The sequence below is a fragment of the Crocodylus porosus genome, unplaced genomic scaffold (genome assembly GCF_001723895.1).
Source record: "Crocodylus porosus isolate Cpor-Errol unplaced genomic scaffold, CroPor_comp1, whole genome shotgun sequence".
Taxonomy (NCBI): domain Eukaryota; kingdom Metazoa; phylum Chordata; order Crocodylia; family Crocodylidae; genus Crocodylus; species Crocodylus porosus.
The window spans coordinates 23455817-23469176 of record NW_017728921.1 but is presented as its reverse complement, the minus strand read 5'-3'; the positions used below and the strand labels follow the sequence as shown (position 1 = coordinate 23469176).

The window sequence follows — 13360 nt, the reverse complement described above, 5'->3', positions numbered from 1 at the left end:
GGGAGGGGGGGTGCTGTGGCTTGGGAGTAAGGGGCCGGGGCTGGGCATATCACTGTCCCCATCCCATAACAGTCCTCTTTTGTGTGCGTGTGTCCGGGGGAGGAGTGGGGTTCCTGCATACCCTGGCAGGATGTGAGGTACTGTGGGTAAGGAGTGAGGGCTTAGGGGTGCTGTGGCTTGGGAGTAAGGGACAGATACACACACATACAGACATCACCCAGCAGGTAAATCTGTGTGGGGGCAAAGGGGTGTGGGGGAGGAAAAGGGCAACAAGGGCAGAGGCAGGGGAAGGGGCTGGTGTGAATGCAGCCCCAGGGCCCAGGTGGCTCAATCCAGGGGGGTGGGGTGGGGGGGGGCATATGCCCCCCAGATCTGTGTGCGGTGGAGGCAGGCTGCTGCTGGAGGCTGGGGCTCTGCATCCCTCTACCTTGGGAATTGTATGCTGGCTGTGCCATGTCCCCTGCTTTCTCTGTGACAGAAGACATAGTATGGCATCATGTGGCTCCTGGGGCAAAGGCAGCAGGGCACAGAGCCCCAGCTGATAGCTGCAGCATTGCCTCCAAGCCGTGCACACATCTGGGGGGGCATTTGCCTCTCATACCTCCCCTGGGGTACATGCAGTGGGAGCCCCCCTGAACTGCTGGACAAGCTGCCCATGGTTCTGTCCCACGACTCACCCCGGTGCCCCACGCCCCCTCTCTCACTGTGGGGGGTCTCAATCTGCACCCCCCCACACGCCTCTTCCCCTTCACTGATCTGCCTGCTGGGTGCTGCTCCACACGCCCTGAGCTGTGTTCCCAGCTGCCTGCAAGCTGCAGCTGCATGTCTGTGTGCACCTCTCCCCACTGCTGCAGCTGCCTGGAGCCTGCACCTAGGCTACCCTGTGGTATGCTGCACTGCCACGCTGCCCCAAGGGGCAGCCTCAAGGTGGCAGTAACAGTGATGAAGCAGAGCCCAGGCACCAGCTCCAAAATCATGTGTGCAATTAACATGTTAAAAAAATTAACTTGAACAATGATTAATGCATGAATCATGCAAGTTAACTGTGATTAATTGACAGCTCTAATTTGGATGATACTAAAAGTTCAGAGAACGTATTACAGAACAATGAAGACTTTCTCACGTACTCAAGGATACCAAAGATTAGCTGACTGCTTGAAGCACAATGAATTGATTTGCCATTCAGAAAGTATAAGGAAGACTGAAATAAATCTTTAACCCCAAGAACTTTCAGCATAAGCACCCTAAATGGAACTGCAGCTAGACTACTGCATAACTGGGTTGGTCTTACTATATTACAAATAACATCTAAATGTGCAAATTGAACAGTTCCAATTGAAATATTTCCTCACCAAGACTGTGATTTGTTTTAAAACACATTCCAAACTGTTCAGGATGAATATAAAAGTTACTGCAGGATAAAAAAAATGCCATATCACATTATCAAAACTAAAGTACAGTCATTCATACTAAAGAAGAAGAAGATTCAAAGCAGAAATCAGTGCAAGAGACTTCTGCGCAGATTTCAGAGAGGGAGCAAAAGGTTTATTTGCCAATTTCTTAATTTGAGTCTGTTACAAAAATTAAATTAAAAGATTAGCATTTTAGTCAGGCAGGCAATACTCCCTGTATCATCAAAAATTCTTTGAAAAATGAAGATTTAAAAAAAAAAATGCAACTTGGACAAGACCTCAAAATAAATGCTACTTCCGTAAGGAATGAAACAGGTATGTGAACACCAACAACAGCACTGCAGCAGTCACATACACTAAGTGCTTGCATGACAAACACTAAAAGCTGCTGAGATTGTGACTTAGTATGTAATGTCTATACAGCTTTGTCAGGGAAATATCAGCTCTCACTAGGCTTATAACCCCTCTGATTACAGGATATAGAATTAAGGACCAAATATAGCCTACAGTTCCAAACTGGGGGTTAGTAACCATGCTAGGCTGATGATGTTTCACCTGGTCACATTCTTCCTCCAAAGACAGAGGATCCTAGTTTTTCATTTACACAGAACAGCAGGGCATCCATATGGCAGCTGTAAGTTCTGTGGCTCTTACTTCTTTCTGCCCCCTCTTTCTTTGAGTGCCAAGTGAATTACAGAGCCACTTGTCATGTTGTAGTAAGCCAAAGAGTTGGAGTCTTTGATGAAGATGCCCTGAAAGAGACAACAGAAAGTCTTAATACTCCCCAAAAGCCAAATCTAGCATTCTGGATCTTGTACTCACTAAACATGGGCAATCATGCAGTTCACTGCAAAATGCATGAAGAATCCAAGAAGATTCATAATGTACAGAGCACAAATCTCAGCATCTCAGAGAGCCGGCAGTGGAGAAGCATGATAAGCCAGGTTTTAATACCGTTATAATCAATGGCACAATGTACAACACTTCTATATTACTACACCCAGAGTGCAAATGACAACTGTAATGGAAGATATCCAAGTATGTTTACTCAAAGAAAGTTTTTTTCAAATGCTTATAATCTTTGTCAAACTGTTTCATGCTGAAGTTTAACAGACCTCATAGCTCTGTCCAGAGCTGAGTTTCTGGGCACTTTAGGGCAACGTTCATTGTTTTATATATCTAGATTGTGCGCGTGTAGGAACACACTTTTGCCATTATAAACAAACAAATGACCAAACATCAAACAAACTCTTCAAACAACTCTATAGCCTCAAGAAAATGCTAAAATTTGACAGCAAGACATGTTCCTTTTGCTGTTCTGGTGAAGGTTTATTTGGACTTGGGAGAGTTATAACAGCTTTAAGAACTCTACAGCATGAATGGACATTATGGGCACGTCTAGACAAGCACAGACGTTTATTTCCCCAGGGACAATTAGCAGTGGTACACCTTGTGCCACTGCTGCTTGCCTCCAGGGAACACCTGTGCCACGTATGTTCTAGCAGATTATCCTGGGTGGGGCAGGGAAGGCTGGGGCTAGCAACTGTGCTGGCCTCAGCAGCCTTACCTGGGTTCCTGGGGAGCTTCTGGGGCTGCAGCCACAGCAGGAAGCCTGGCCAGGAGACAGAGCATGGCTCCAGCCAGTCAGGCTCCAGCTTTGGGTGCCATGGGCTACTGCCACATGCACCAACTCACTTTGTTTCAGCATGGGTTTTTTTTACCCCAAGATATCCCCCCTCCCTCCTGCCCGCCCTCCCCCCCGCATTCTGCAATGCAGCAGGGCGGGGAATGCCTGCTCATGAGGTATGTGGTGCTGCAGATGGGTCTGCAGTGCCACATACCACACGTCAATGCTCAGCTGGATGTGGCCTATGGTTTTAAGTACCAAGGTTTTCTGTGGGGAAAAAAAGTAAGTCATTTCAACATTTTGGTGTTCGACAGACAAATAAATGATTTACGTGGGTTTTTTAAATAAGAAAACTCAATAATTCAACCTGCATGAAGTCACTGGAGTACAGATCATGAATGCTCTGTGCATTCCTTTGCATTGTACACTTAATGTGGCAAGGCTCTGAAGGAGTGTTTGCCTGGATAAGCAAAGGACACTAGTACACTTGGACAACAAAGAGGTCCCAAACCAGCCTTTCGTTAAGTTATACCAGCATAATTTCAGAGAAAGCCTGCTGGCTTCAGTAGATTTACACTTGAACTGTCTACGTGGCACTTGGCTCTGCTCTAACCAGCAAGTGCACTTAATGAGGTATGACCCTCCATGGAAATAACATGTAATGATATAATTAAAGACTATATTGAAATGCATACAAACAAAAGACTGAGTAAGACTGTTCTCTCTCACCAAGTGTACTGCAACTTTAAAAAAAAAAGGTGTGCAAGCAGCAGGGCACCAACTGAAGAGTTAACATAGCCAACAAACTCACCTCATATTGTAGCTTCTGTTTCCCTGCAGGCATACCTGTTGCTTCATGGATCTTAACCTTTATAACAGAGACCTGGAAACAAGCAAAAAGAGCTCAAACTCTCCAGCACACAGGGCATGTCAGTGGGTGGTAAACTTCTGTCTACTTCCAGCAACACAATGGAGTTAAGACTAGAAGACCACTTACCTGATCTGAGAGTGGGAGGGTGAACACCAGCACTTGGCCATTCAGCTTCCATTCTGTCTTGTCCTGCATGTTGGGAACCTGAACTTTGACTGTGACTGGTCCCTAAAAAAAGACATACACAATGAGCAACAAACAGCAAGAAGGAATTCAATTAGACTTTAACCTCCAATTCACCCTCAACGTGGACAGTCCTTCCATTTAAAGGAGACTGATATGGTTTAGTACATGTTTGCTATCTCTGTGTTTGCATATCTCCAAGTAAAAGTTCCTCAACATCCTTTACCTTTCCTTAATAATCATTATCTGACTACTGCTTCTCTTCACTTTAGGGAAGCAATCTCCTTTTGGTCTTTTAGAGTTGCACACACCCTCTTCTTTCCTGACAGATTTAAAATAACTCCTATTGATGTGGGCATGGTGACAAGAAAAAACTAATTTATTCACATGCATTACCTCCTCATGAGTCAGTTACACATGCCAGCTACTTTCCATATGTAAGCCTGAAGATTTATAACAAAGAGCAACTGGACAACTTAGATGCTATTCAAAATATGCAAAATCATAGAAAAAGAGGGCTTTGTATCACCCAACCTAAATTTAACCCTCATTGCCAGTGAAGACTAATACTTTTTGTCCTGATCCCTTTGGACAGAGAGAAGAGTATTGATCTCCTAACAACCCTCCATATACCTGAAGACTTATAAAATCCCCCCAACAGTCTTCTCGTCTCCACTAAATAGCTCTAGCTCTTCCAACCTTCTCTTGTAAGTCATGTTTCCTAGACCTCTAATAATTTTTGTTACTCTTCAATAGACTCTTTCCAATTCAACCATAATGTTTTGAAGTGTGGTGCCCAAAACGTGGCAAACTCCAGGTGAGGCCTAACCAGTGATGAAATGGAAGGATCACTTCCCCTTGGGGGCTGGGATGGCATGGGTGCCGAGGCACAGGTTGGAAGTTTGAGGCCATAGCAGAAACGCTCATGGGGCAGCTCTGTCAGATTCCAGTGAATCTGTGAATTCTGCTGAATACTTTGTTGGGAGGGAGGGCAGGAAGGATTACTTCCCTTGACTTTCAAGTGATGCTCCTATTTAAAACAACCAGGTAGGCCACTTGCTTTCTTTCTTTTCTTTCTGCACTGCTAACACACTGTCATATTTAGCTTGAGGTTCACTATACCACATGGACAACTTTCCACAGTACTGCAGTCTGGCCAGTCATTTCCCTATTTACATCTATGCATCTATCCATCCTAAATGCAGCAATTTATACTTGTCCTTATTAAATTTCACCTGATTTACTCCAAACCATTTCTATAAGGTTATTTTGAATCCTACTCTTATTGCCAATATGTCTGCTACCTATTCAGCATGATGCCATTGGCAAACATGCTAAAATATGAATTCAATTCCATCTTCCAGTCATTAAATTGTTAAACAGTATCAGATCCAGAACAGACCTGGGGGAACCCCACTTGATACTTCTTCGCAGTTTCAAGTCAACCCTTTGATTCCTATTCACAGAACACTCACCTTAAACAGTTTCATTTAAAATTATTTTCTTTGCTTACTTATGAGAACGTCATGGGAGATGGTATTAAAAGCCTTGCTAAAGTCAAGGCAGACTGCATCCACTGCTCTTCCTCATCCACTAAGCCTGTGACTTTGTCATACCTTGTTCCTACGCAGAAACTCCTCCTCTGGCATCAGGCTGTCTTCCGTTTTCAGTTTCTTTGACACAGGTTCATCGTCCATAGGTGGTGGTGGGTGAGGAGGCATTGGTGCTGGCGAAGGTACTGGAGCCACGGGAGGGGCTGGGACAAACGCTGAAAAAGGATGGAATTATCTTCAAACCAGTTTTGATACACATATACACCCACCCACTCAATATGCAGTGACTGTTCTCTGAGCATACATTATTTCAGTTTCTGTGCTAGGTGACCAGCAGTGGTCATTAAAAGACAAAAAGGGACTTCTAATCATAACAGGCAGATGTATGGTGTCACTAAAGATCTTCATATGAATACATGTATGGAAGAGGTCCAGGGGCAACCAATAAACAGCACAAGATACTCTTGTGGCTCACAGGGGAATTTAAGTGCTCTCAGCCTTGTGTACACTGTCAAAAAGAGGACAAATCTCAATGTACAAACAGCACAAAGTTGATTTTACTACTGTGGCTTTCAAACCGAAGTATTACTTTCTGGTAAAACAAAACAGAAACCATCATTATTCACTTGCCAACAACTCATCTTATAGTACTGAACATCAAACTGGCAATAAGATAGGAAGTGCCATCCAGGACATTTGGGTTTATCCTACTTTTTATGCAAGAAACACAGAATTTTTAAGTTTCACCTAGACAGGTCACCAGCAGACAGCAGCTGGGACATTCAAATAAGCATCTTCCCAGAAAGGTGGCAAGGCTAACAATCTCGCACACATTTAACATGACAGCAAAGTTGAAAGTTGAACCCCAAAGCCATGTTAAACAAAAGTCAGTCTATGTAATTAATGTACATTATTAGAAGTCACTAACCTGTTGGTACTATCATAGGAGGTGGGCGAGGGGACATGAGGGGAGGAGCAGATGGTGGCATCGGGACAACATTGATGCGTGGAGTATGTATTATCGGTGGCATAGGGGTAGCTATGACAGAGCCTGGAGGTAAACGGACCACAGAAGTCATAGGGGGACGAGGCATGACAGGAACTGCAGAAACAACTGTGGCACGGACAGGTGGCATCTAGAAAGAAGAGAGATTTTTATTACAGTAGGCAACTCTGCAGACTCAGAAATTCATTCTCTCATGCTCTTGACAACTGTAAAATCCCATACATTTAGAATCTCTTTGGAGGAACAAAAGCCGGGAGACTGAGATACGTGGACTTCCAGTTGCCACTCCTGTTCCATGACCCAAAGCTCACTAGGAAGTTGGTTTTAAGTATCAGTAAAGACATCAGTAGTAACTCGTACACTTTCCACTCCAGGAGCAACTCAGGGGCCACAGTGCAACACAGACAGACACAGAAAATCTCTTAACAGAACCATGCAACCTGCCAACCTGATAAAATTAAGACAAATTCAGTGGGGAAAACAAAATGAGATGTCCAAGAAATGTTCACACCCAATGCAGATGACTAATTTTACTTCAAAGTATGGGTTTTGCCCTTTAATCTAGGGTGCCTTCCTTTCCAACAGAAAGCCTTTTCTTGGCTCGATACTTCAGTGTCACATTTTCTTCCCTTCTGAGCTGTCATTGTTAATTTCTTCTCTACTCAGCTTGAGGTCATCTCTTTCCAAAACCTCTATAGCCAGATAATACTAAATTTATGTTCAATTTCTAATATCTTCTAATTTGTTTCTATGGTTAATTTTATGGTTTAAAACCAATTTGGGAGATAAAAAACTCTTAACTTGTTCAACATCTGTTTCCACCCAGCACCCTACAATGACTGTCAGTTGTAACAAAGCCTAGTTCTATTTAAGTATCACAACAATGTGCATCTCTAGAAATAAGACTGCTTACTGAGGGAGGGCGGGGCACAGAAGTGATTGGTTGAGCATTAACTGGGGGATTTGAAGCAGATGACAGTGGTGGAGGCTGGGGCATTTCATTGGGTTTGCTGGGTCCGATCTTCTCCTTGCTGTCATCTTCTGGCACCAACCCCTTGGCCTTATGGATAGCTTCAATCTGCTCTTGCAGGGTGATATTGGCCTGAGCAGCCTGCTGTGTACGGGCCATGCTGCCAGAGTGGCCATCCCAAGTCACCTGGGTCAGAAAGAAAACAGAATATATATCAAACTGTTAGATAAATCAGGTTTTCAGTTTTACAGCAGGAACAAACAAGTCTATGAAGACTCCCATTGCTGAAAATTCAGAACAGCAGGAGAATTTAAAGTAGGCTTTTCACTCTACCTTTTCCTCTGGCTTCTGGATCTCCTCTTCTCCAATCTTTTTACCAATAGCAGTTTCTTCCACACCAAAGATATCGGTACGGCGCTCTGCCAGCTGTTTCAAGCTACTTTCAATATCCAAGCCTTCAGAAAGGGAGAAACAGAGAAAGGAAGGAGTTAAAAGGCATATTTTCTCATATGATGAACCAAGATGACAACCTAGCCTTGTTAATTCCTTTCAATCCATTTTGTGCTGAAGAGTCCAGCTAAACTGCTAGCAAAAGCCTGAATTTAAAGTAGGTGGTGGCTGGGCAACAGCTCGTTATAATATTAAACTTTTTTTGTAAAGTTAACTACACTGGATGACTGTCTATTCCAGAATAATCACAATACATATGCTAACTAGCACAGTATAAAGAATGGCATTTAAAAATATTTTAAAATTATGTCCCTACTTATAATGGCTAGTTAATTAATGAGACAAGGCAGGAACTGGGTTTTAAATGAAAAAAATGGAGATCTGCAAGAGGCCCCAAGCTGACCTGGGGCATAAACCTCATCGTCACTCTGCTTTTCACGAATAGACCGATCCCTCTGCTCCAACCAGCGAGGATCCAGAAGCCCAATTCGCATGTGTTCCTGCATTTTACTGGCAGGAATTTTCTCTCCAGTGATGGGGGAAACAAGATACTCATCTGGGGCTGGTGCAGGTGGTAAAGGCTTGGAAGCTAGAAGAAGAAAACCATAGTGTTAAGTATATCACCCCTTTACACATTTTAGTAACAATTGTTTGTTTGACTGTTCTGTGACTAAGGAAGCCGTTCACTGTCATTGCTCTGGTTTACCTTTTGGATCATAGTCTTTCCGCACAATGACTTGATCAGGAGTGGGGGGAAGAGGTGGTGGCATTGGAGTTTCTGGAGGAGGTGGAACTTTTTGACTCTCGTCTTCATCATCTGAGCCCTTAAGTTAGAAGAGACGCATAAAATTATCAGCTTCAGTGATCAAATATCCTCCAACACAGACTATAGAGCAATAGCACTGTTTTGTTCTATAGAATTTCCTGTGCACCAAACAAACTGAGATCATGCTACCAGTAATGCTTCTGACCCTAGACAACTTGTTTGGGACAGCTTTGTGGAATACGGACATTACAGAAATGAAGAGGTTTCTCTGTTTACATACCTCCTTTCCTTATTTTTCATGTGTTGATATAGTTACTTCACCTAAGGCCACTGGAAGTATCTTACAATACTGGGTGTGTAATGGGACCCAATGTCATACACATAAATGGAAACCGCATCAGTAATAAATTACAACCTGCAACTAAGCAGTGACCCCTATGCATCTTCAGGGATTTTAGTGATAACTCAAAGGTGAAGTGAGCCTTGGTGTTGCTTTCAGTTAGCAAGGGGAGCAGGGAGTTTGATTATTGCCCAAAGGAATCTAGCACTCCACACTTTGCTAAATTATGGCAGCTCTGATCTCCAGCTCTGGCATCAGAGGACTACATTTAACCACTGTCCTTGCTCCTTGTTAGCAGCCTGGTAACACCTAATATCTGAAGTGTTTCTGGCAGCGTTCCCTCTAAGCTGTGTGGTGTGTGGCCGCGCACAGCTACGCACGCCACACAGCTCAGAGGGAACGCTGGTTTCTGGAAGTGTCAAAATTACCTGTTTTGTTGGACAAAGCCCAAGAGACACCTGCCCGCTTTGTCAGGTGAAGCCCAAGAGAAACCTGAAATCCATTTTACCCTATACCAGGGGTGGGAAAAATGGTTCAAGCCATTCTATCCCACCTGCGGGGGCTCTAAAAGTTTAGAAAATACTTATCTGCTTCTGGCTGCCTGTCAAACACAACAGGAGACAGGGGCAGCAGAACCCAGGGGAAGCTGGCAGCAGGACAGAGCAGCCCAGCCCTGCCCCACCCCCAGCCATTTCCCTGCCTTCCTACCCCAGCACCACCTGGCTCCCGTTGCATCGTTGGACCAGGAAGTAGGGGCCCGCACCCGTACGTTGGTGCGGGTCTGCATGCAGGGAGGGACTGCGTATGTGTGTCTGCGTGTGCATATGTGTATAGGGAAGAACTGTGTGTGTGCAGGGAGGGACTGTGTGGGGGGTGTGTGTGTGGAGGTATGTGTGTGTAGGGAGGGACGGGGAATGTGTGTAGGGAAGGATGGGGGGGGGGTGTAGGGCAAGTCTGACACACACCTTACCATACACATGCACCCCACCTACCCTTGCACTGCCATACACACAGTGCCCCCACACCCACACACACCCCAGCCACCCTAAACCCCACCAAACCCCATGCCCACCTGCACACCACATGCTCCCTCCCCCCATACCCACACACATATCCACCCCCAGATGCACCCACACCCTCCCCCACCAAGCCTATACCCCCCACAGATTAAGACTTCATTTTAAGGCATTATATACAATCAAGCCTCTGTGTACACTATACAAACACATGTAAACCAAGACAAAAATATTTTGATATCAAATTAATGAAAAGGTTTAAGTGTTCACATTTTAGAATATAATTTGGTATTTTTATGGGTCCAAGATAGCAAACACCTTGCTAAAAGGAGCATTTCCAGGGGCAAGGGGAGGGACTTTCGGTAGCAGAGGTCAGGGGGCGGGACTTCCAATCACAATATGATGACCAGGGGGCAGGGCACTTCTTAAAGGGCTACCTGTGCAGCCCTCGACAGCTCGCCAAACCTTGGTAAGTGACCCTCCACCCAAAATAACTGCCCACCTCTGCCCTACACTTTTTATTGTATGCACACCCGTATGTAGTCCCACCAAGTCCTGGGACCTTTTATTGAATCCCATCCTTGCCAGGTTCTCCATCTATGAAACCAGGAAGGAGGTGCTAGTGGAGGGGAACTCAGGTGACTGTGGGGCTGTTTTTCTTTCATCCAACTTTGCACTTATCTGGACAGTTTCACTGGGCAGCATCCACAGCATTCTTAGATGCTAAATTTGAGGGGCAGGGAACACTAACCCGTGTTCCCTGCTCAATGTTCCCCCTGGGAATCCTAGTTTTTAACCTGCACTCCCATTCCTGTTTTTTCATATTTTATGCCAAGGATTAAACACAGTTAGGGAATTACTGTCTTCCCTCCAAACACTGAGGGGGCTTGTAGTTTTTCTGGTGGGCCTATAACAGTGATCAACAACCGGGATGTTACAGCACCCTAGGATGACTAAAGATCCTTTTAGAGGTGGTAAGGCACGCCATGGAATGTTAGCACTTTTTGGTATGAAAATGCAATTCACAGGATAAACTCAACAAGTTCACATAAGAATCCTTAGTTAAAAAACAACAACAAAAAACCTCTGACCTGTCGTGGTGTGCATTCTATGCAACAGAAAAATTGCTGCATTGTTTTTTCATAGTATAAAAGAGTAAAAACTTAGAGCTGCATTTTCTGAGAAGTGCCTTGAGCCAAAAAAAAAAAAAAAGATTGAGAAACACACTCACCATGCCTGCATAACAAACAGACCAGAAACCTGTTATCATTCAAATGATAGCATTCATTCTTGAAATTCTCACAGAAATTGTATTACTATGGAGACCTCCTCACTTATTCAGTGTAAGAGGGTAGTCAAGAAAACAGATAAGATCAAGATTTAATTCTGACCTGTGGAAAACAGCTCATTTAAAATCTAAGCCAGCAGCTCTCAACCCAAATGGGGGTTGTGGGGGCAATACCAGCAGTGCTGCACAGAAAGGATGAAAGGATGAGCTATGCCACATGCCAGGAGCTTCCCTGCCTCGGTGCCACCATATTCCACTCCCAGCAGCGGGGCGCAGAAAAAGGTTGAGAACCACCGATTTAGGCACTGAGGGCATGAACGATGCATGCCCCTGGATGCCACAGTGACTGCTCGCAGGCGGCAGCAGTGTTGACAGTGGGGACATGGTGGAGGTAAGCGGGGACCGCCTCCAGGCAGCCATGTTGGCGGAGGGCGGCAAGCAGGAACCACCTACAGCTGTGTTTGCAGCAAAGGGGGGAGCAGCAACTGCCCACAGAAGCAGATGGTCGCCAATCTTGGAGGGGGGGGAGGGGGGATCACATGCCCCACTGTGCCCCCTTACACGTTGCCTATGACTGAGGGATTCTATTTGTTGACAGCTTAAAGTACCCATGAACCACAATCAAATTCTATAAAATTAAAGTAATTGTGATCATTCACACTAGCTAGTTACCTCATCCATATCCTGCACTTGTGTATCTTGGTCTAGTTGGGCTGGAGTCTCATCTGTCTTTTCCTGCTTTTCATCTTCTTCATCTGACTCCACTTCCATTTCCACTTCTTCACTTTCACCAAATTTTTCATAGCGCTCTTGGATCAGGATGCGTGCACCAAGTTCCTCTGGAGTAGTGGGAGGGGGGAAGTTCCCTGCAAAGTGGTTAAAAACACATACACAACATAATCACCACTGAGGAGGATTCTTTATCACTTATTAATTGTTCAATATGCAGATACAGATGCTAACCTGTTCCCTAAAGAAACTATTCCCAAAAGTATTTAAAAAGGAAAAGACAGAGAACAGGACTGATAAAAACAATGAACATAAAGATATGATAGCAGGTTTAAAGTGAACATATCCGTAACAATCACTACGTGGCATTAATGAAGCCCCTGAGTTCAGGGATATTTGTTTTCATTGGAACAACTGACAACAATATAAGCTCCTAAATAAAAACAAAATGACTTTTCTTGTGAGAGCACTGGTGACATCATTAACTATGCAAGAAAAAGGACCCCAACTTTTACCTGTAAAAAGCCTTTTGACTCATCTTAAGATACATACTTGCTTCTACTCTACACAGTAAAGGAAAAATTTCAATTAAGCATTTTACTGTAATGCTCAAAAGGTAAGTGTAATCCCCACTAAACAGATGGAGAGCCAGATTCCTGAAGGAATTGTCACTTATCTTTCATACCTTGTTCATTGGGCTGGAAGTCTACTGTTTCCACCACTACGAAGTCATGCCAATCAATCTGGGCATAGGCTACACGCTCCTTTTCTTTCTCCTCCTCCTCCTTCTTCCTCTCTCGCTCCTGGAACTTGGCCCACTCTACTCTGTAATATACCTGCACAAGTGGACATAGGGAACCAAGTCATGGAAGTGGAAAGTGTGTCACAACATAAAGACAGAACACACTAGGAACCCCCAAACCAAGGACACTTTCATATGCTCCTCTCCATCCCTACCAGTATCAGCCACAGCCAGACCTGTGTCCTGGTGAGTAAAAGGGACAGGGGGAGTTCTAATTTTCCATGTTTAAAAAAAACTGAAATCAAAGGGGCTAAGGGATAGCCAGCACAGGTTTGTTGCGGGTAGGTCTTGTTTGACCAATCTCATTTCCTTCTATGACCAGGTGACCTATCACCTGGACGAGGGAG

The 13360-nt window shown here is 44.5% G+C and overlaps 1 protein-coding gene and 1 long non-coding RNA gene across 2 annotated transcripts in view; one reads left to right on the top strand and one right to left on the bottom strand.

The window, feature by feature from the left end:
• The window catches only part of LOC109312918, a 9338-nt gene extending 9109 nt beyond the window's left edge, over positions 1-229 (top strand). Inside the window, exon 3 of the long non-coding RNA XR_002101934.1 lies at positions 103-229. This is a non-coding gene — a long non-coding RNA (uncharacterized LOC109312918). The remainder of the gene's footprint in view (positions 1-102) is intronic.
• Positions 230-1523: 1294 nt separating this feature from the next.
• Positions 1524-13360, bottom strand: part of SF3A1 (splicing factor 3a subunit 1) — a 21940-nt gene continuing 10103 nt past the window's right edge. Inside the window, exons 6-16 of the mRNA XM_019539273.1 lie at positions 12897-13047; positions 12155-12348; positions 8779-8896; positions 8476-8661; positions 7956-8077; positions 7566-7808; positions 6575-6782; positions 5710-5861; positions 4037-4138; positions 3851-3922; positions 1524-2164 (exon numbers count right to left, since the gene is read on the bottom strand). Coding sequence (XP_019394818.1) covers positions 2063-2164; positions 3851-3922; positions 4037-4138; positions 5710-5861; positions 6575-6782; positions 7566-7808; positions 7956-8077; positions 8476-8661; positions 8779-8896; positions 12155-12348; positions 12897-13047 — 1650 coding nt within the window. The 3' untranslated portion in view covers positions 1524-2062. The remainder of the gene's footprint in view (positions 2165-3850; positions 3923-4036; positions 4139-5709; positions 5862-6574; positions 6783-7565; positions 7809-7955; positions 8078-8475; positions 8662-8778; positions 8897-12154; positions 12349-12896; positions 13048-13360) is intronic.